Source organism: Aythya marila, assembly GCF_965140915.1.
Source record: "Aythya marila genome assembly, chromosome: 1".
Taxonomy (NCBI): domain Eukaryota; kingdom Metazoa; phylum Chordata; class Aves; order Anseriformes; family Anatidae; genus Aythya; species Aythya marila.
This window is the reverse complement of record NC_139042.1, coordinates 63,172,657-63,194,425: the sequence shown is the minus strand read 5'-3', so window position 1 is coordinate 63,194,425 and position 21,769 is coordinate 63,172,657. Positions and strand designations below refer to the sequence as shown.

The window sequence follows — 21,769 nt, the reverse complement described above, 5'->3', positions numbered from 1 at the left end:
GCATGGACTAAGGCATGTAAACCTTTCTGATAAGTCCTGTGTAACTGATATTCCTTTGGCTCCCCCATATGCCTCTGCTCCTGTTTCATCTAGCCCAACACAGGGGCTGCTTTCACCTTTGTGACTGCCACAACACAGCCCTTATCCCACACTGGGATTTCTGACCAACAGATAGAGACCAAAGGACAACCAGAGAAAATCGGAGATCTGGGGACAAACCTAAGAACAAGACCCAGGCTAAATCATCCCAGAGGCAAACCTGTGCATTGGGATCCAACTTCCTGACCTGGTTGCAGACCCCGCAGGAGCCAAGACCTACCACTGCAGAGTTTGTACCGAGAAGCAGCTCAAGGTTTTCTGATGGAGCAAATGGCACCATTTTGTACTGTACCTGAAGAGGCAACGGGTAGGACGGATATGTAGAAATAGTGGCAGCAGAAGGACAAAACCCAGCATACGTCAGGATCTGCTGGGCAGGATTGTACAGGATCTGAGGAGGAGGTGCAGCACTGAAAGCAATTTGGGACATAGGTACCTGTTGAGCACAGAAAACAACAATTTATCAGCACAGCGCAGAGGGGTCTGGGGCAGGAACCGGTCCCAACAGAAGTGACTAACAGCTAACAACTTCATATTTTCCCGTATAACGCCAGTACTACAAAATAAATAAATAAATAAAAATAAGTGACAGACATAATGAGTAGAGGGTGTATCTGGAGTGAATTTTCTGGCCAGAATTACACTGCTATTTTAATCTTCTTCCCTCGGAAAGAAAAAAAAAAAAAAAAAGACTACTGGTGCTTCCCTAGCACCAGTTACAGAAGCTCTGGCAGGGCTCCAGACCAGAGACACCCTGAAAAGCACAGCATACAGCTTTGACCGCCTCGTCTTACCCACTCCAGCAACCCTTCCTTCACCCTTTGCTGCAGACTCTTCCCAATAGCAACTACCTGATGCCCTCGTGTCTTTTCTCACCACTTTCCTACACAGATCTGTCCAGACCACTTGTTTGTCTTTCACAGCTTCTTCTCACTTGTGAAATGGAGTTTTCTGCTGGCTTTCCAATACCACTCCCTACACGTGTATCTCATTTCTACTGCACAAAATTAGGATTGTCATCTGTATCAGAGTTGAATCGACTCCTTGACCATATCTCATGGCTCTAGTGGCATGTCCCTTGACCACGATGTGAGATAAATTTTGCAGGAGGAAGTAATAGCTCATTTTAAACCAACCAATAAAATTAGGAAAAAACAAACAAACAAAAAAAAAAAAAACAAAACAACAACAACAACAAAAAAAAAAGCACAAACAAAACAGAAGGTTGAACGTGACGGGGGACTTGTGTTCCTAAAACCCCGTGCTACATAACCATTTGTGAAGGACAGCAGAGCTCTGTGAAAGATTTTCGTGACCCTCTGCTTTGCAAACTGAGACAAATTCAGTGGTTTCTCTCTGCTCTGTTGGTTTTTATTAGCAGATTCCTTCACATGAGAGCATGGAATTCTCTTTTTATTGAAATAATAAAAGTTGGTGGTTGCAAGACACATACTGAAAGCAGCTGCCAGGATTTTTTTGGCATTTCCTCTCAGACTTATCTGTGAGAGACATGAACCACTGCATCCTTCAGAGATAGCGCACACGTCGTGATTGAGGCAGGGGTGCATTCGTTGTGTTTTTACATGGAAAATGTCATCTAGGTCACTGATGTACCACACAAGGTTAAAGCAGAAGGCCTAGTTCGTGTGAGAAGGAAAATCTCTCCGTTTTGAGGTACTCTCTCAAAACACTTCCCTTCTATCTGCCCTGCAGGGTGAGTATGGTGGGAAGAAAGAGAGAAACTGCCCTTCAGACAGCAGTAGCAAGAAGGAGCTCATGAGATTGCCTCAGATCCAAAAGCTTCAGGCCAGCAACATGGCTCACACGGGCTGGGGCAGGACCAGCAACCAGCACATGTCCATCCTTGGAGGAGGGAGGCTCTAGAGCAGCCGTATCCCTCTGGCTATGGACATAAGGCAAGAAACACTTGTTTTGCACAACACAAAATACAGATTTCTGGTCTGAATCTGCTACCAACTTTCTGCTCTGGGACCTCTAAGGTGTCTCTGTCCTTCCAAGAGTGCCTCTAAATCCTTTCACGTTCTCTCCACCAATAACAGGAACACTCTCCCATTGCTAAGGACAAACATCACAACAGTCCTAGTAGGCAGATTTAGGGAGTCAAACACTCCAAACCCACTCATCGAGCATCTTATTATCAGACTATCTGGTCTCAGCCTGGAGCCAGTAATGACTTGCAGGTATTCATAGAATCACAGAACCATTAGGGTTGGAAGAGAGCTCCAAGAACATCTGGTCCCACCATCCCCCTACCACCACTGTCACCACCAAACCATGTCCCCAAGCACCAGGCCCAACCTCTCCTTGCACACCCCCAGGGACGGTGACTCCACCACCTCCCTGGGCAACCCGTCCCAGTGCCTGACTGCTCTTTCTGAGCAGAAATGTCTCCTCATTGCCAACCTGAACCTCTCCTGGTGCAACCTGAGGCCATTCCCTCTGGTCCTGCATCAGGTATTCTAGTAGTGGTACTACATTTAATTAGTCATCTAAAACACAAGGGTAGGTGGAGATGTTTTAAACCAAAACATGCACCCAAGTCAAAGAGATAAGCTGTTAACCGGCCTGGAAGCACTGTCAGTGTAGGCATCTCCAGCCGGGGAGCAGCTCCACACAACGAATTTAACAGCAAATTGCAACCTTAGTTGCAGGAGTGCTAAGATACGAACAAGTGGAAAGTAGCTCGGTGATTAGGGGGTTATTTAGTTTTCTTTACTTTTGAGCAGGGTGAGGGAAGAGGAAAGGAGAGATAGGAATGATATTTCATCTGTCCACATTCCCCTGAGGACTCTGAGGAGGAAACTAATTTAATAAAATAATAATAATAATAATTAAAAGCCAGAATACTCCTCCAGGACCAGAGGTCACTCTGATTACTGCAACCCTAAACTCAGGGCAGGCAGATTCCTTGGCAAGGTGTGTCAGGAAAACATCTCCAAGTCATCAGCTGAATACCAGGGCAGGGAAGAGAGATTTGAGATTAACTCTTTGTACTAGCAAGTGATTTTTTTCATGCACTTTACCTCTCACATAAGAAATGATCAGGGCATTTCACCGTTTTGGACACTCCTATTTCCATTACGTCTTAACCTGCTTTTTGTTAAAGGTGAATTTAAGATTATATCCAGGTTTATGGCAGATCTGGAGAGGAAGGTACCATCACAAACACCACAGCTTCCCCAGCAGATCAGAGGGGACAGCCCCACAGGTGACCCCGGGGGCCACCACGAGCTGATACCCTGGGCTCAGGGAAGGATGAAGGGTTTCCCACTAAGCCAGCACAACTCTCTGGCACACAGCAAAGCCACGGCAAGCATGCCAAGGTCTGCACTGAATTTGTCACAAGGAAGAAACACACAACAACCAAAACAACATTTATTTTTTTTTTTTCTGTCCAGGAAACGTGATGGATTTAGAAGCAACTGCGCTGTTTTGCAAACTCTCTTCCTTGCAGCATGTTTTGGCTGCCAGCATTCCCAGAGATAAACATGCTGGTTTTTTTGTTTGACTAGTCAGCCAGCCTTGTGTTTTCTGGAAGTCAACCTCAGAGCAATGCCCTGAAGCATTTCAATGGGCTTTAAAGCTCCCCCTGGAAAATGCCAGTGAGCATATCTGTGGGAAGGTGACATCCTGAAAGAAAGTGAGAATTGTTCTCCCACACATTTCAAAGCTTTTTCTTATTTCAGTCCCATGCCCCCTTCTCTCTCCCTTCTGTTTGATGTTTTCTTGCCCTCCCCTCCTCTCCCCCACACTTTTCCCAAGAATTACTCTGTTAGTAATGAAAGCAAGCAGCAGATCAACAAAACAGTCATGGTACATACCTCAAAAGGACCCTGAAAAAGCAAAGGAGCAAGAAATGGTCATTTAATTTTGGATCGCTTTTAGTAACACTGTCACAAACATAGCATGGTTCCTCTGCTAAGCTAATTGACACAAATTCATCCTTCCCCTTAGGCTAGTGAGTTGTTTCTGTTTTTTGTTTTTTCCCCAATACTGCTGCAGAGGTCTTATTAAACAGCTTATTCAGATCAGGTTTTAGGTTGGAGCCTCAGCAGACTCACGCCAGCCAAGTCCAGGGGGAAGCTGCTGCAAATTGCTTGCATGGCTTTTTGCCACCTGGTTGGAGGACCCAGAGCTTGACCTGGGACTCTGCTTCCCGGCACGGGGAATGCACCAGGTCACCGAGACCCCACCAGGTCACAGAGACTCCAGTTCTCCCAGGACATCCTCACAGCACGGAGATCTGCTTGGGTTTGAGCTCACCCTGCTACAAAGCAAATGTTTGCAACTTAACAAAGGTGAATTTCAGGTAAAGACCGTGAAGAGGAGACTGCTCTGTGTGGAGGAGTGCTGCAAAGATGCTGGGTGGTCAGAGCAAGCCCTGGGTGTCCTCCAGACTGACCGGGTCCTTGGCTGCCAGCTCGGAGCAGCCCCTCTCCTTTAGTCTGTCCCCCAGTGCACATCACCCTCAGCTCTCCTACTTTCTCTTCCCTGCTCCATCCCTCTCTTCTTTCCTTTCACCTTTCTTTCTATTTAATTCTCCCCCCTCTGAACAGTCACCTGAAATACCGTGGAACTAAGAGGACATTTGTTGCTATTACACCTCCCCTCTGCTCCTGCGTTTCAGCCCCATCCCCACACCTCTGCCTGTTTTAGTTTGGAAGCTCTCTGGGGGAATAAATACCATCTACTCTTCTGAGTGTTAGTAAATTGGGAGCCTCTTGGCTCTCTACCCCTCCTGGCACAAACTCTTCTGACTGCCACAGCGTTTATCAGTGTGGCACAGGGAGCAGTCAGAGAGCGGCGCTCCTTAGTGCAACAGCAGAGGATTAATGTGACCCGAATACAACTGTTCAAATAAAAACTTGACAGCTCCTTCAGAGTTAATCCCCATTCTTGGAAAAAGAGCTGCACAAATAGGCACACCTGGGACCTGCGCTTTACGTTTCCTACAGACTAGCATGCTTTAAGCCTGTGCTGGCCCCCATGTCCAGTGCTGAATTAGAAGAAAAAAGATGTCAGTAAGTGAAGGGCCAGCATCTGTTCATGCAGACGCCTGTTTTTTCCCCCTCCACTCATGTATTGACCAGGCCTGACCTACTTAGCTGTGAGCAGCTGGCAACTGCTTAGCCTAAATATGCGACTCCAGACTCCCAGACCACACAGGAAACATGTTTAAAGTGCCTCCTTTGTACACTCACACTTCCTTGGCTTTCTAACTCGCCGGATAACGTCAACAAGCACGGAAGTCACTACAGAAGGCAGAAGACCGCGAGCCTTACCATGTCTTTAAAGGCCCCGAGAATGGCTGCCGTGACAATCCCCAGGAACAACCCGATGATGTTGAGGACCGTGGAGGACCACAGCAGTCTGTAGAGGTGAACCACGTCCTGGCAGCTGCTCACACCGAGAAATTCATAGTAGCTGGAGGACTGCTCTGAGCTGAAAGGGAACACAGACGGGGTCACGACTGCACGTTGCATGAAATAAAGAGCATGAGGATCTGAGTCCCTCCTGCTTAGTTTTCACTCTGGCAAAGGACGTAATCCATACTCCCACCTATGGGTGTGAACACTGCTCAGATGAACTGGAGAAAGCTCTGCTCAGCTCACATTAGACATGTAGACCTACTAATACCAACCCTGGTTCGGCTGGGACTCCCTCTTTTGCAAAGGGTCTCTGAACACAGAGACAGTCCTGGTATATGGGTGCTGCCCTGGCCACGTAGCTACCAACCAAAACATTTAACATGACTTTCTTTCCCACTTCACCTGGAAATCTTCTGGCATCTCCAACAGCGGGAAAGACAAGTTGCTTAAGCATTAATCAACCACAGGAAGGGAGGTTTAGCCAGCTGGCCATTTGGTTATGGTGTCTGCAGTTCCAAATTAACAGATGCAACTTACTGCAGTATAAAGATGTGCCTTTAAACTATGGGTTGTACTATCCAGAAAATTTTATTTCTGTATATTTCTACACTGCAATGGTTACTGTAAATCAGGCATGTCGTGAAGTCAATCCTCATTACCTCGCTGACAGTGAGAAATATTCTACTCCAAAATTTAAGAAGTTTCCTGCAGTTCTTCCCAGCACCTGTCTTAGTGCTGGCCCACTAATGAGCTCCCAGAGCAGCTGGAAAAGAGCTGGAAAGATTTGTTAAATGCCAGGTCTGGTTTTGCACTGTTAGGAAAGTGCCATCAGATTATGGCGGAAAGCAGAAGCGAGCAGTTTGTGGAATATTTTTCTGTTCCCTCCTCCCCAGCACGTGGGGCAGGTGTGGGAAGGGTGGTTAGGGAAAGCTCTGCAGAGGTAGCAGCATGGAGAAACCCACAACACTTCTGGGTAGGACCAAGCCAAGCTTGGGAATTTCTGGAAATGTCAAATCATTTGTTGTGGGGCATGGTTCTGGCACTGTGGATTTGCTATTGTCAAGTTCACTTGGGCCCTCCTATACGAGCCCAGACATCACTTCACTAAATAAAGCCACAGCTCCAGCTGCCATCAGGCTGAGGGTGTCTGACTTGTGACCCTGCCTGTGTACTGGCCTGCTGTATGGCTGACACCAAGTCACTTACTGTGACTGTGACATCCTCCAGCTTCTCTTTGTCTGTCCTAGGAACTGGAATTGCTGAGTCTGTAAAGCAGTGAGACTGCTGCTCTACTCTGGATTTGTCCCTGCCTGTCCCATAAGGTCTTGCTGTCCACTGAGGATTGCTTACACTGGCAGAACACACCTTTAATTATATCATTAAACATTGTCACAGCATTGATGAGTCTCTGATGTTTCCAACAAACCCAATGTATTAGAAAATTGGCACTGAGGAGATGGAGGAGGAGGGTTCATGCAATCATAGAACCATTCAGGTTGGAAAAGACCTCCAAGGTCATCTAGTCCAACTTTTAAACTAGGACTGAAGCCCACCACTAAACCATCCTACTAAATTCTATATCTGAACGTTTCTTGAAGGCCTGCAGAGATGGTGACTCAACCTCTTCCCTGGGCAGCCTGCTCCAGTGTTGCACAACTCTTTTGGTAAAGAAATTTCTCCTAATATCCAACCTAAACCTCCCCTGGTGCAGCTTGAGGCCATTTCCCCCCATCTTGTCACTTGGTGCTTGGGAGAAGAGCCCAATCCCCACCTTGCTAGGGATTCCTGTTCTCTCCTCGTTGCTACCTTACGCTTCAAGCAAAAGAGTTTCAGTCAATTTATTTGATAACTCTGAATGCTTTCACCCCTTTAAGACTCCTGTTCTTTTCTGTGTTGGGTTGGGCTGTTTTAATTCATTCCACAGAGCTGCACTCACCTCGTGTCTGTGTGCCTGAGCAATATTCACAGAAGACTTCCCTCTAGTCCCGAATTTAAATTTACTTCTCTAATTTAGTTAGGGTATGGGCAAAAACTACTTTCTCAAGCAGAAACCTTGTGTTTTACTTCATAGTGCCAGCCTCATTCTCACACACCAAAAACGTTTGTGTCCTGTAGCATGCTAGCCAAAGTTTACACAGGACTGAGGTTTTTCAGGACTGGTGGCATGAGAAAAGGAGGAAGAAAAAAAAAACAACAAACAAACTTCAGGAGACATAGGAAGGAAGAAAGATGGGAAAGACACAGAGGAAAAGGAAGAAGAGGGACTGTGAGTCAACTAGAGGGTTACAAAGGTTGCATGAGGGTGCATGATAGATGATACTGAGCCCACAGGGAGTGAGTCAGGCAGAAGCTCAACCCTGGGAAATTCTCTCCAGCCTCTTATTTATGGCAAGACATGATGCTGTTTGCAGTTGAAATCTCTGTGTTCCAGGTGGCCAGTCAGCTGTGTGAGTTCATTTCATCCATCTTCTACATTACAAACCCGCGGGCTTGGCTGTGATGTAGTTTTCCTAACCGCCCTTGTACTCCTGATAAATCACTGCATGGCAACCCTGTGCTAACCTTCTGCTGGTCTTTGTAAGCATACCCAGACATTTCCTCACTTCTTATCTCCTGGCTTCTCATGCTTTAGTAATGATGAAGTCAAACAGACAGCTTCAGGAAACACTCACAAGGCCTTCTGTATCTACACTGGCAACTTAGTGAAAACCCACGCATCTAGAGGCTATTGCTAACCAAAGAGCTCTGCGTTTGTCTGCCACATGATCTCTCTGTAAGGACACCTATGTTCCTATTTATTTTGTCTTTGGTAGAGTTTGGTAGAAAATAAAAATTATTATTTAAATCTAATGAGAAAACTGCATTGCAAGATCACCGGTAAATCTTGACAGGGCTATGCCTGAGTGGTTGACTTTGATAACACACCAAAAAGCTTAGTGATATACTTTAAGAAAAAGATACTGAAATCATGACAGCACTAACATGTAGCCCCTGAGCTCTTCTCCCCCAGCACCAGAACTTCAGTGAGAGAGGAGCTGGATCACACAGCACACAAGCCCTGTATGCTGCTTCTCCAGGCCTAAGGGCAAAACTCCCCATCACCTAGGAGGAGGGACAACCAACCAAGGACTTCTCAGAGGCCGCTGACTGCACACAGGTACTTACTTCTCACAGTTGTACAGGTCACAGCAATAGCACGTGTTGCTCTTTACTTTCAGCTGGCATTTGCTGTTTAAGGTATAACACGTCACCTGCCAAAGAGAAGAGACTGACTTTTAGTCTCAGCATTTCAGCACAGCATTCAAGTCGTCCTACTGACCCCAAGAAGCAGCACCAGGTTTTATGGGCTGTTGTGTTGGCTGGACAATGTGCCAGGGCTGCTGGAGTTTTCAGTTTCACTGCTCCATGCTATTTTGAAGACCCAGAGTCCACAGCAGATCCCTACAGCTGTGACACTGGCACCACAGGTCTTGAGGGATACACTATGGCAAGCCACTGCAGCGGATAAGAACCCCGCACCATTATAGTGGGGAACTGGGCAAAAATGACAATTTTCTGAGCAGCTTCTGGTAAATGGGAGCTCTTTCCTTTTAGTACCATCCTCCTGAAGAAGGAAGTAAGAATAACAACAGCAACAATCTCCAAACCCACAAACAAAACCACTCAGAAAAGATCCAAGCACTCCAGCAAGTAATTACCATTTACAGAGGCTCTTGGATATAAAACTTCAAAAGATTTATTTGTGTGAGCAGGAGTTACAGGGACTAGATGTTGGAACAATAAGGGTAGATACACACAAGCCACTCTCCACACAGACAAGAAATCATTTTAATGAATCCTTAGGTGTGGTTAGGATATAGCACTTCTATGTGGCACCAACTGAAATATTTTATATGCAATGTTGGTTTTGTTTTGTTTTCTGAGATTTTTAGTTTACTGAGTTTGAAATCCTGGAGAACTGTCACATTTTAAAAGCTAGCAGGACAGCAAACACATTCTTGCTATAGTTTTTATTTTGATAGAAAGAACGTGCTGGAACAACTGAGAGGTATTTTGCTTAAAAAATGCATATAAAACACATTATTGAACAGAAAATTCCTCACAACGAAAGAGTAGAAGTAGCTTGCTTAAGAACACATGCCTGCCTTTGAAAAGCATCTGTCAGCCAGTCATTCTCACTCCTGCTGTGCCATGAATGCATTCCTCTGTGAGACAGTACCCAAAGATGTTACACCACATTTCTCAGCTCCCAACTTTTGGATCTGTGCATCCTTTTTAGTGTGAAAACAGCCACTGGCTATGTGCCTATACTCCTCACATGTTTGTTCCAGGCAGAAAAAAAAAGTCTTACACACAGCACCTGAGAAATTTCATCTTGCTGCTGGTCTCAGACTTGCTACAGTTGTTTTCCTCAGCATGACTTGTTTGAGCAGTGGAAGTGAGAGGGTGATAAGGCTAAAAAGAAGTTAAAGTGATGCCTCAGGATTGCTTTGCTGCCCAGGATAAGGCTATACATATGGTTAGTTAGTCTCTAATACAAATCAGCTGTTCTAACCCCAAACTGAAATTAGGTTACAAAAGGATGGTTCCAATCTGAGTTGCAATCCAGAACTGGAGTTCACAGCCTATGTCCCACTTGTCACAAGAGTATCTCAACCTGAGACATGACCTAATTTCATTAACCTCCTCCTCTTGTGTTTGAACATACTGGAATTTCACACAAGGGCTTTGCTGACCTGAAGGCATAATCAGCTGTAGCCTTCCTCAGCCCAAGCTGCAGTTTACTGCAGAAGAGGACACCAATGTCAACGATTATGTCAGACTAATCAACATCCAGCTCAGAAGTGACTGAAATATCACGTGGCTATTTCGTAAAGCATTTTGAAGACCGATCCTGGAGCAGACCATGCCAATGTACCTGCTGCCAAAGATATTTTGTTGGGATGTTCTAGTCCTTTTGCACTGAGTGGAACATAAGGCCTTGGTTTTGACCCTCTGTATTGGGTCAAAATGGCCTAGGACCCACACAGAGGGAGCTCAGCAAGATCTTAGACATGTTTTCAGCTGCTTCTAGGCTACAAGACATACTGAATTTTTGGCCAAGGGAGTTACTGTAGTTGTCTATTTTTATCACTGCATTTTTAAAACATGCAAAGAGCAAGACACTCCTTTTTAGGAGATCAGTGGATAAACCAAAATAAACAAATTGCTGTGTGGTGTGAGCAAGGATGGTGGAAACAGGCCATTTGTGGGTATCCTGCATGTCAAGACCTATTTTTTTCATTTCAGTGACCACACATTTCGCTTTTTCAGGTTCTGGCTGTTTGTGCCTTGTCTATCCCCTCAGCACAATTGAAGAGATGTTCTCACCTCATAGTAATTGCAATAAAATCAAATTGCTTCTGTTATCAGCAAAGGAAAGAACTGAAAACAAGACTCCATGAGTGATGGTGATCAAAAGGAAACTCACACTCCGTAAACAATCTGCCTTCCTGCTTAGGTGATCACCTGGACTGCAGAGCACGTCCCCTGCTCACCAGCTGGCTAACTTCAGGAAAGCGAAAGCCAAGTTCAAATGCCATGGATCATTAACTCTGAATTAGCACATGCTGACTCTAGATCAGTGGACAAGCAGACAGGAATGTTATTACAAGCTAGCTACACTTTAAAAAGATAGGTTTGTAGGGGAATTTTTGCCCAGAATAGAGACGGGAGTTCAAGGTGCCCAATCTTGAGACATTGCCTATAACTGCAGAGCCAGGGGAAGCTGTCTGGCCAGAAGCCCAAGGCTGGGGTCACCTGCAGGGAGATGTGCTCGGTGTGACCCCAGCTATGCATTTTAATTAGAGGACTCAGAAGCATTCCTTGGGCCATGTCTCCATCTGAATGCACATGAACACTAGAGACAGAGTAAAACGTACAGGAAAGCGTGTTGTCGCTGACCCTGGCTTAGTTTGGGTGGGTCTTTAAGCAAGGAGGTCACTGAAACATTTTTGTCACGCATTTTCTGGAACCAACAACAGGGTGCCCTCGCAGTGAGATTTAAGCAGTATTAGCCTGGCGATAGACCTTGCTAACCTGTCTAGAATTATTAACAGTAACATTCCCCACATGCTTTTTCACAGCAACGGGAGGAATGGTGATGAAGGACATCTGGCTTCTTGCAAGTTATACGAGGGTTTGTTTTCCATCCCGTTCTGCCTGATTTCCTTTTCACTCCCACCAATTTACCATAATAACCAAATGAAAAATAGGAGAAGAAACTAAATCTGGACTTCTCAGGAGGCCAGCCGTTCGGGTATGGGCACTTTTCCTACCATGTTAATGTCCTTGCGATAATAAAAAGCTGCACACAAACCACTGACATTCTTGGCCTGTGCTGGATAAATACAGAGAATATTTGAAGCCTTCTGGGCAATGCAGATGGACTCTTCTAGATATTTCCTATACCACTTGAAGTCTACAAAACCCTCCTTAGAGAATGATGCCGGTGTGATAAATACATTCCAGACAGCTATTAAACAGTATGGATGGACTAGGAATTGTTCCAGTCCCAGTGTAGTGTGCTGGATGCAGACATTGATGATGACTCAAAACCTCACTGGTTGTAATGATTTGCAACCATCGGAGGCTTGGATAGACAGGGAATCACTTGTGGGAGGAAAAAACAGTTGGGTTTTCATCAACCCATGGCTGACATGCACAGAGACACTCTCAAATAGCTGCCTCCCTCCTCCCCAGCCCCTCAATATACTACAGAAATGAACATGCGATGAGGTGACTTTGCTTACCTCTGTCTGGTAGGCATCATACAGGAATCCTACTCCGCTCGAATAAAACTGGCACCTTCTGTTATACAAAGGTCTGGGTTCCTGTAGAGAGAAAAACAGCCAAAGTACTCGGTCTGGGGGAAGTTTGAAGGCGTCATGTCCGTGTCCCCTTGCCAGATGTTTACAGCCCTGCGGAGCTGGAGCCAAAGCGGACAGCCGGGTAAGCAGCTCGCACACTCCAGCACTGGCTTCTTTCCAGAAAGGATCTCCTCAGGGTTACATTTTCCTTCCTCACTCTGCCACTAAGCTATGTGAGTATCACTTAATTTTCTCTATCCCAGTCACCCTTTTTGAGAGGACGTCACCCCTCTAATTAAATACTTCCTTCCCCAATGTTGGATAGCATTGCTCTATGAGAACTGTCCAGTCAATCTTTTTGCTGGTACAGTTTCTTACCCAGCACAAAGAATTACTTTGATGGGACTTTCTTTTAAAGGATTTCAACAACGTCCACTGTGACAACAGGGTAAAGCACCTAACACTTTGAGCATTCTGCTTACTACATACACTTCAAAACAAGGAATAGTGAAGAAATGAAGGCATTCAGAGAAGTAATTTGCAATAAATTTGCTTTTGCCTCCTTCTCCATTTATGATTATCGCAAAAGATGCATTCATTGCTCACAATTTATATTTTGGGTTGGGACAGTTTCCAAAAACTGATATAAAGGAAGGACTCAATGAAATATCCTTGTCTAGATGGAAGATGTGTGTTTCTGAACTTAGGGAATGGCCCCTGTAAGGCTAGAGCCAATTTCAGGACTTCACCATATTTGTCTAGGGAGCATTTAATGGTTGAAGAGTTCTCTGTGATAAGCTGTATCTCCCAAAGCAAAGTGTGGGAGTAACTTGTTGTTGAAGAAGTCTTTTTCAAGTTTTTGTCACTTATATAGTCCTTGGTCATGATCTATGCCTTCAAAGCGCTCAAATGCCACTGCCAGTCAGATCAATGCCAAGAGAGAAGATGGAAATTCACTATCTGCCATTTCTTCTTTCTACACTAATTTTCAAGCAAAGGAATACTTCAGATTTTAGCAGAAAGCTGTGTCGATTAACTTTCACTGCATCAGCATGGGCTTTAAAACTTTTTGACCCATCCAGGACTAACCCAGGAACTGCAGAAAGAGCTACACTACTTAAGATCACTTCTCAGTATTCAATGTTTGTTAGATAATGAAGTGTGAACTGTACAAATCTGTTGACCCAAAATACATAACCAGTAAAAAAGCAGAGCTAGGCAGGAATGCAGGCAAGTCAATGAATAAAGGTCATCCATCAACTTGTTTGCCTTTCTGATTTTTCTGGCAAACCTACGAAAGTTTGGACACCAACTATGAAGGGTTACGGAAAGGTTAGCTTCCTGCATCCAAAATATTTATTTGTATCACACAAGTATAAGAAAAAAATGCATTAGTAACTCTTTTTTTCTCTAGAGAAAAAGTAAGTATCACACAAACAGCATGCCATGTCTTGAACTAGGACAGCATTTTTCTACAGGCCTGGGAAAGCATTAGGCTTCAGCCATGACTTTGAGGGACAGATCTGGTTGTGAGGTCTGACAGGATGCAGTTTCTCAGTCAGCACAGCAAGCATGGGATCAGCCAAAGGCTGTGCTGTCTTTTTTTTTTTTTTTTTTTTTTCTTAATTATTATTATTATGTGTTTTTTTTTGTGTGTTTTTTTTTTTTTTTTCATAGAGAACCATCCATCCTCCAGCACTGATTCACCTATTGAATGGGGATGAAATCAGGATGAAATGAGAGAAAAGTGAGCAGTAGAAATGTCTTTTTCTACCAAAAGAAGCAAATCCATGAAAAACATGTCTGTCATATTCACATCAACAACAAGCTTCTATTTTATCCTGGAAGATTCTGGAAGGGGAAAATGGTCAAGAGCGTGGGGGCCCAGGTGGTCCTGCTGATGAGGAGAATGGCTTGAGGAGGACTGGATGGATCTAGTGGGTCAACAACTGCTTGTGCATCTGGAGTTGGCAACAGTAACTTCACGTTTATGGCCATGGAACCATCTTCAACAACCAAGGGTTGCTTGGAAGAATCAGGATCTATGTGACTGACCAGGGCAACAACATTTTTACCTGCAGTCTAGACAACTGGCGAGGAGAGCTTTAAACTGAGAACAAAAGGGGAGGGAGATGAGAACCAGCAGTCAAGGAAGCAGTTTTCAGACAGCTTTCTGACGCTTTACACTTCCTTCCTCTTGAAAAAAGAAATTGGTCCTTTTATTGGTTTGATTTTTGAGGGAGAATGCAAACATAGTTTTTATCTGGGTGTGCTTGTGGCTGGAAGCAGCACTGTCTCCAGGAGAGAGAGGTGATTAATTAAGTCATACCAGCTATTATTGCTTCATAGTGGTGTGCAGCAAAGGGATCAGAGCTGTGACATGGAAGTTACCACTGTGAATGCAGTCAATACATCCGTATGCACAGCCATGGCAGACATGTACATCCCTTCATCCACCTGACTGTGAGAAGCAAGCCTGCTGTGCTGCTATAGCCAGCTTCCTACATCCATCCTGCTCTTCTAAATGCATCCGTATGTGAAGTCAGCCTGGAGATCCCAAATCAAAATAAATGAATGATGAGTGTGTAAAAATAACAAAGGTTAGATAACATTGACTTTATTCAGACACCCACAGAACTCAACGCCTAAAGCGTGTAGCTTTTAAATACAGGCACACTGGGGATACCAAAAGGCTGACTTGTTAAAAGCTTCAATTTGATTTCCATGTCTCAGATGTGCTACAGTTTGTCTGACTACTAAAGCACTTACATGAATAAGACACCACACAGACATTAAAAAGTGTTTAAAAAATATCCAACAGCATTAGCACCCAGTGGATTTTATTGGCCTCTTTAAAAACAGAGCCAAATGAGACATGTTTCAAAGCTATGAAAGTATTCATGATGGGACTGCTCACATGGACTGCTCATAAAATACTTCGTACTTTTATATTGCTCATTACAGGCAGTGTATGAAAATAAGATAGCCACCAGTACTTGATTCTACTGCTCAGAGCAACGCTGGTAGAGACAGAGCTACTTTTCTATGCTATACTATATATAAGTGCATATACTATATATAAGTGCATATATAGATATATCTGCTTTTCACAGTGGCTTTGAAGCATACAGCAACAATATTCTCCAATATTCTCACTTATTACTATATATAAATAAATAAATGTAAATGAAACTACATTTTCTAAACTTAAACTGATGGAAGTTTGACCATACTTGCCTGTTTTATATATATATATAAAAATGTCATTAGCATATAACAAAAAAGACCTAAATACGCATACACAGAGCAGAAAAGGTGACTACCACTCGTAAAAACATCAATGAACAAACCCAAGCTTGCAGCTAAATTTCTGTACAGATTTCTTCCTCTTTGGCCAGCGTACTGGTGATTGAGCTCTATGTACTCCAGCAGAGTTTTAGCTTGCAGATCTTTCCAGCCTGCCCGTTTCCAGTTAAAAGGAGTTACTCAAAGAAGTAGAGAAGGGGAATATGTTATTAATCATGTATTAATAAATTAATGTTAGTGGGAAGCATGGCACAGCTCTAGCTCAAAACTGTTTAAGGAAGTTGCTGGTAAAATATGGTCATGTAATACACTGTGCTAGGAAGTAATTTTGAACTTGTGGCACTCTATGAAAACTTGATGCACTAAAATAAAAAGAAGGCTTGCTGCTGAATTCAGCAGAAACAGGATTTGGCTTCAGTGCTATATTAAAATCAGGCTACTGAAGAACACCCACATGCCTCTGCAATTTGACTGTCACGGCTCCTACGAGGCCTACCGCTGCTATTTTCAGAGTTATCAAAAGAAATCTGGACACCCAGTTATTCCCTGTAATTTCAAGGAAATCAAAATTGCTCAGTCTTGAACCCTACAGAGAAAACTGTAGCTCTCCCTGATATTTTTGCATGTTTTTTATTTCCATATTTGCTTGCATGTACAGTAGAACCTGGGAGTGATAAACAGACAGATAAGAAGGAAGGCTTTACGCCAAGAAAGAGAAGATTAGGTCCAAATATAGAGGTTTTTTTTTGTGTTGGTAGCCTTCTTTTAAGAGCATACAATAAATAAATAAAAAATCTGATGGTGAGAGCATTGCAATACGTTATTTGTGTAAGGAAAGTACTCTATGAACAGCATCTTTGGGGAACTTGATAGAATGTCTTTGGGGGGAGAGATTGTGTGGGTTTTGAGTGAGGTATGGAAAGTAGATTTTTCTATTCCAGTTTTTGTTTCCTTGGAGAACACACATATTTTGGATAACATAAGGAAAATTCCACCTCCCTTATGCTTAAAACCGCTTTCTGAAAAGGGAGATATAGCATAAATTGGACTGACTGAAACTTATGCCACACTTTACATACACAAAATATAATCTTGCTAAGAATCCACTGAAATAATGACATAGTGAGGGCTGTTTTTTTCCAATTACGGTATTTATTTAGTCTTAGCTTCCATGGCTACATCGATAGAAGCGTAGATTAATCATTGCCAGGGGCTGTTCCCAGGCCTGAAACTTGATCATGTAGCCCAATAACTTGCTAGAATTGGGCCTGCGATAACTTTGGCCTAGGCAAGCTATCACTCTTCCAAAACAATTTCTGGGCCTGGTTTGACATCAGTGTGGGCCAAGAACCATTCCCAATAAGCAATTTGGACACTGCCATGCTGTTTGTGACTCTAAGAGACTTTAACAGTAAGGACGTGGGCTTTACCACACCAGTTGGCCTGGGGACCACAAAATGCTCCCAGGCACATTTGAAAGACTAATATAAAGAAAACTGATGAGTCCGAAATCAGACTGAGGCTTTTAGTGGTTCATTAACTTGAAGTTTCTTATTTTCTATTTGTTCCTAATACATTTTTTTTTGCAGGTCCTTTTTATCCACAGCACAGCTAGCAGTGAACAGGAGAGGGAGCTGCCAAGATTATTCAAGTTTTATCCTAAGCACAAACCAAAACTCAGTTCTTCAGTGCCAGCTCAGCCCTGTGCCAGCAGCTGGGTGTTCTGGAGATTATCACTCCCTTCAGGATCAGGCTCTCCGCAAGCTTTATGGAAGCAGACTTGTAAATATGAACAAACAGATGTTACTAGCAACCAGCTCTTATGCTTTTCTGGAGAGCAAGATGGAGCATAAGTATCTGTCCGCCTCACACTGCCTCTCTGTAGAACTATTTCCTAGTCTTTCAACAACATTCCCAACAAGATGGGTGTCTTCTGAGTAGGACCATGGCTAGAAGATCCCAAGGATTCCCATGAATGATCAGTGTAAGTATCTTTGTGCTTTCATTCATTAATAAAATATTTTTTGCTTATTTTTGAAACATTATGACTAGCTTCCATACAGGCTGTGACAAGGTGGACATTAAGGAACATCTTACGACAGCGAGAGGGTATCATCCACAAGAAACAAAACATCTTATAGGTGCTCCTGAGCCTTGCAACTCACACACAACACATACAATTACACCTCCTGAAATAAGACACAAGGTTTTTTTTCACTGTTGTTTTCAGCTTTTACTAATTGGCAGCTAAATATGCAGTTCGTTTTTCAGTTTTCAGTTTCTGAAGCAGAAGAGGCGTTCAGAAAACAACTTATCTTGCATAATTTCACTATTTTAAGAGAAGGACAGAAATAATAACCCTCTCCCCACCAGACTCTCCAATTCCAAATATTAAATCCACATCAGCTGATAGAAAACAAACTAATTACAATAACCTTTTTAAACCAGTTAGCTTCTTATAGACCTGTATCCTCTCTTCTGGTTGAAAAAAAATGTGCCCCTTCAGTGCTGGGGATGCTAAGGGGGCTGATTCTTGAACCAGCTACAGCATCTCCATCTCTCTCACATCCACTAAAAAAATCAAAACACATAATAAATAATAATATGGAAAGATGTCTGAAAGACAGCAACTGTAAAGAAAATTTTGTACCTTTGTTTACTTTTTTTTTTTTTTTTTTTTTTTTTTTATGAAAGGAAGTAAATTGGGAAAGTACAACCAATTATGGGAAACAAATGAACTCTATATTTCCTACCTGTTTCATATTTTGACTATGCATTGTGAGTCTCTCCTAGAGTTATTAACAGCTTTTGTTTTCATTGCCACCAAGCTCATCATCAGCTTTTGAATCCAAATGTCAGTGTAATTTTACTTCATCAAGTGGGACTCCCAATCTTGCCATTTCTGCATTTCAGCAGTTCTCCTCCCCTGTGATATCAATGCTTGCTTCCTATTTTTTCTTCTCTGTTTTGTCCTCTTGGGAGCATCACCTTGACTAACAACATAGAAAGTCCCAGGCTGCTAAAGAGTATCCAGTGCATTCTGGCTGGGATTTGGAAGGGTGAGCACAAAGACAAAGAGCCAGCTATTTCTGGACTCCCACAGACCGACTTCTGTGAACCAGCCTAGCCCTGAGGTTATGCTACTGCCCAAGGGCTGCAATGGACTGGAGCATCAGGAACAAAAGGTTTTCCTTCTGTCCAGACTGTACCACTACTGTAACAAGACATTTGTGATCTCCTAGTGCAAATAACACATTCCCAGTTTTGTTCAATGCTTTGGATGCAGTCAGGTCAGTATTTGTTGAAATACTTTGAGTGATGCCATGCCACGATGGCAATGCTGTGAGCTTCACTGCAGACTTCACTCACCACTTACTCTGTCTCGTGCTTCTCTGTCTGCCTTGCATGAACTTAACTTAGGAGCTAAGCTTCTTCCAGAAATGCTGAGCTCCAGTCTAGGGTCCTTGCCTGTCTCGTCTGCTGATCAGAAATAATCCAACTCCAGTGCTGAAAATAGGAAAAGCAGCTGGCATGGCTGAAACACTTCTTTACTCTCACAAACTAGATTTATTTCATGCTGTGCTTTCCAGGGGCTCTTTTTAGGCTTTCTATTTAATTTGAAAGACTAGATGCTACAGAATTCTCTTCTCTTAATGCCGAGGAGCACTAGATATTCACATTCAGCTCTTTCAAACCAGTGAGCACTCAGAATACCTACATACCATCATGGTTGAAAAATACACATACATGGATCTATCTCACTTTGGTTTTCCTCTGTGATTTTTGTTCCATTTTAAATGCTTTGTACTGGTAGCCTCAGTTGCACTGTTCTTTATTTGGGAAAGTTTCTGAGCTGGCAGTACTGCTGCAGTTGAATAAATAGCCTTCAGATGCTGGAGCTGATCCACTGCTACATGATGTGCACAGACAGGTCTGCTCCATATGGATACAGTTCTGTTAGGAGGGGTTAAATCCTCTCCAAATAGTTTTTGTTGTTTTGTTGCTGTGTTGTTTTAATGATTTTCAATACAAGTAAGAGAAGCAAGAGCTGACATCCCTGCACATCACCGTGGAGGTTCAGCAGCTCGGGTGCTGATGCATGTCAGTGGTGGCAGGCAGAAAAGAGGTGTGTGCAAACCCGTGTATCATCACAGGTGGTTGCTCTGGCTGTGCTGGAGAGCTGGGGCAACACAAGACTCCAAGGAGGAAGATGACTCCTACCTTACTATGTCAGATCTGTGATAAATCCAAGCCTGACACTAGAATACGGCTGCTTTTCTGTAGTCGTGTTGTATCTAATGTGCCACAGGATGAGGCTGCAGACCTTCCAATGATACCTGCAAGAGCTCCTTTGCACAGTTAAAAACTTAGATTTACCAATGGCTTTCACACAAGTTTCTAATGATGCAATTAGCTGATATTATTCAAAGCTGTAATTTTAGTTATTGCTTGATGGGGTTAGATATTTAATTACTTGTTATAGCTGATTACTTACATTGATTACATTACCTCAATTATAGGGTTTGTAATGTGAACTGATTGTTCTGCCTTGATTAAAATGATGTTGTGTCATATAAGTAATTAACTTTTCCACAAGAAAGCAAGGGCTGTTTATTCTGCTTCTGGTAACGTAACTCAGATATGTGAAATACAACTCATCTCCTTCCCTTTCCTTTAAAGCTTTTAGTATATATAACAAATATCTGAATCTTTAAGTATACTACTGCGGGAAATGGCATTTTGCCAGACACTAACCTTTACACATCTGAAATACCGAATATCTTGCTGACTGAAACGTAGCGTTTTTTACATTTATAATGCTTTTTTGGATTTTTTATTATTTATTTTTTTTTTTACTTTAAAGAGAAGGAAAAGAGGCTGTATTAAATGCACTATTTGAGCAGTGTATATACCGAATATACACATATTCAAATAAAATATTTGAGGCTTAATCAATGTTGCATAGGAACACTGTTGCTTTTAATTTTCAGGGCATGGCACACCACTGATAGGGACCCCTAAATAACCCCATTATAATCTAAGTAATCTAATAACAAATTTGTGTCTATGGGTGTTTATGCCCAGCAATTTGCCATCAAAGCTCCCTCTCATCTCTGTAAAGGGAAGTCCCCGTGCTGGCACTCATCACAGCACACAAGGGGCCAGGCTGAAAGGGTCCACCCAAATGGATGGGACTGCAGGACCAGGTCCCAAAATTTAAGAAAGTAAAAAGACCATGCAAGAAGCCCCAGGAGGAATAGAAAGACAGAAGTTACAAAATCAAGATGGTCTAAACAATTAGTGTGAAATGGTTCATGCACACTCTGATTGTTCAGGCACGATGAGCCTATCTCCATGGGCTTGTCATTGTGAAGCTTGCACGCACTTCAGAAGATCTGAGATGTCCAAATACATGGTGCTCAGTGCTCCAGAGGTGAAAAACCCTACTGCATATAGTGGTAAATGAGAGCATGGAGAGAACTGCACTGGGGCATACACACAAGGAGATTAGAGGCAGGTTCTGTAAATTTTTTTTAGAGCTATGATAGTTTTAAAGCATCATACGTATATAGATAAGCAAATTTTTTTAAACTTGAATTTCTCATATAAGACTAAATAAATGTATTAGAAGTGTGAACTTTCATAACTCACAATCTTGGTGTGACAGAGCAAAACTACAGAATACCTGGAAACCTAGTTATTGACACTATTTGAAGCTCGACAGTCATCCACCCACAGAGAACAATTTCTGCTACATGATATTATTATTCATATTAATCATGGTTTCTTCTTAAAAATGAAACAAATAAAACCTCTGGCCTTTTGAAACCTTTTGCAAGGGCAATATGCAGCATACACTTAAATACCCTAAATTTTTATTCCAGTAGAATTTAAGGACTTCTACGTGCTTTGCTTTGCTAATTCAGATCAATGTGAATAAATGGCACATTTTACTTTGTTCACTCCACTAGTTTTTGCACAGAGCAACCTAAAGCACTGATCTTCTTTTGACAAACGACTGGAAAAAAAATGCCAAGTATTATTGTTCCAGTCTGAACTCTGCAGGTGGTTACTACCTCTCCCCTCTATCCCCTCTATGTATCTTTCTAGCAGCTTTACTTTTTT

General features: G+C 42.9%; 1 protein-coding gene across 4 annotated transcripts in view; it reads right to left on the bottom strand.

Moving 5' to 3' along the window:
* The window catches only part of TMEM255B (transmembrane protein 255B), a 63,459-nt gene that overhangs the window by 5,046 nt on the left and 36,644 nt on the right, over positions 1-21,769 (bottom strand). For 3 of the 4 annotated variants that reach the window (XM_082758588.1, XM_082758591.1, XM_082758590.1), the window contains exons 5-9: positions 12,281-12,361; positions 8,655-8,740; positions 5,403-5,562; positions 3,942-3,953; positions 392-535 (exon numbers count right to left, since the gene is read on the bottom strand). In XM_082758588.1, coding sequence (XP_082614714.1) covers positions 392-535; positions 3,942-3,953; positions 5,403-5,562; positions 8,655-8,740; positions 12,281-12,361 — 483 coding nt within the window. The remainder of the gene's footprint in view (positions 1-391; positions 536-3,941; positions 3,954-5,402; positions 5,563-8,654; positions 8,741-12,280; positions 12,362-21,769) is intronic. The other variant, XM_082758589.1, reaches the window with a different exon arrangement.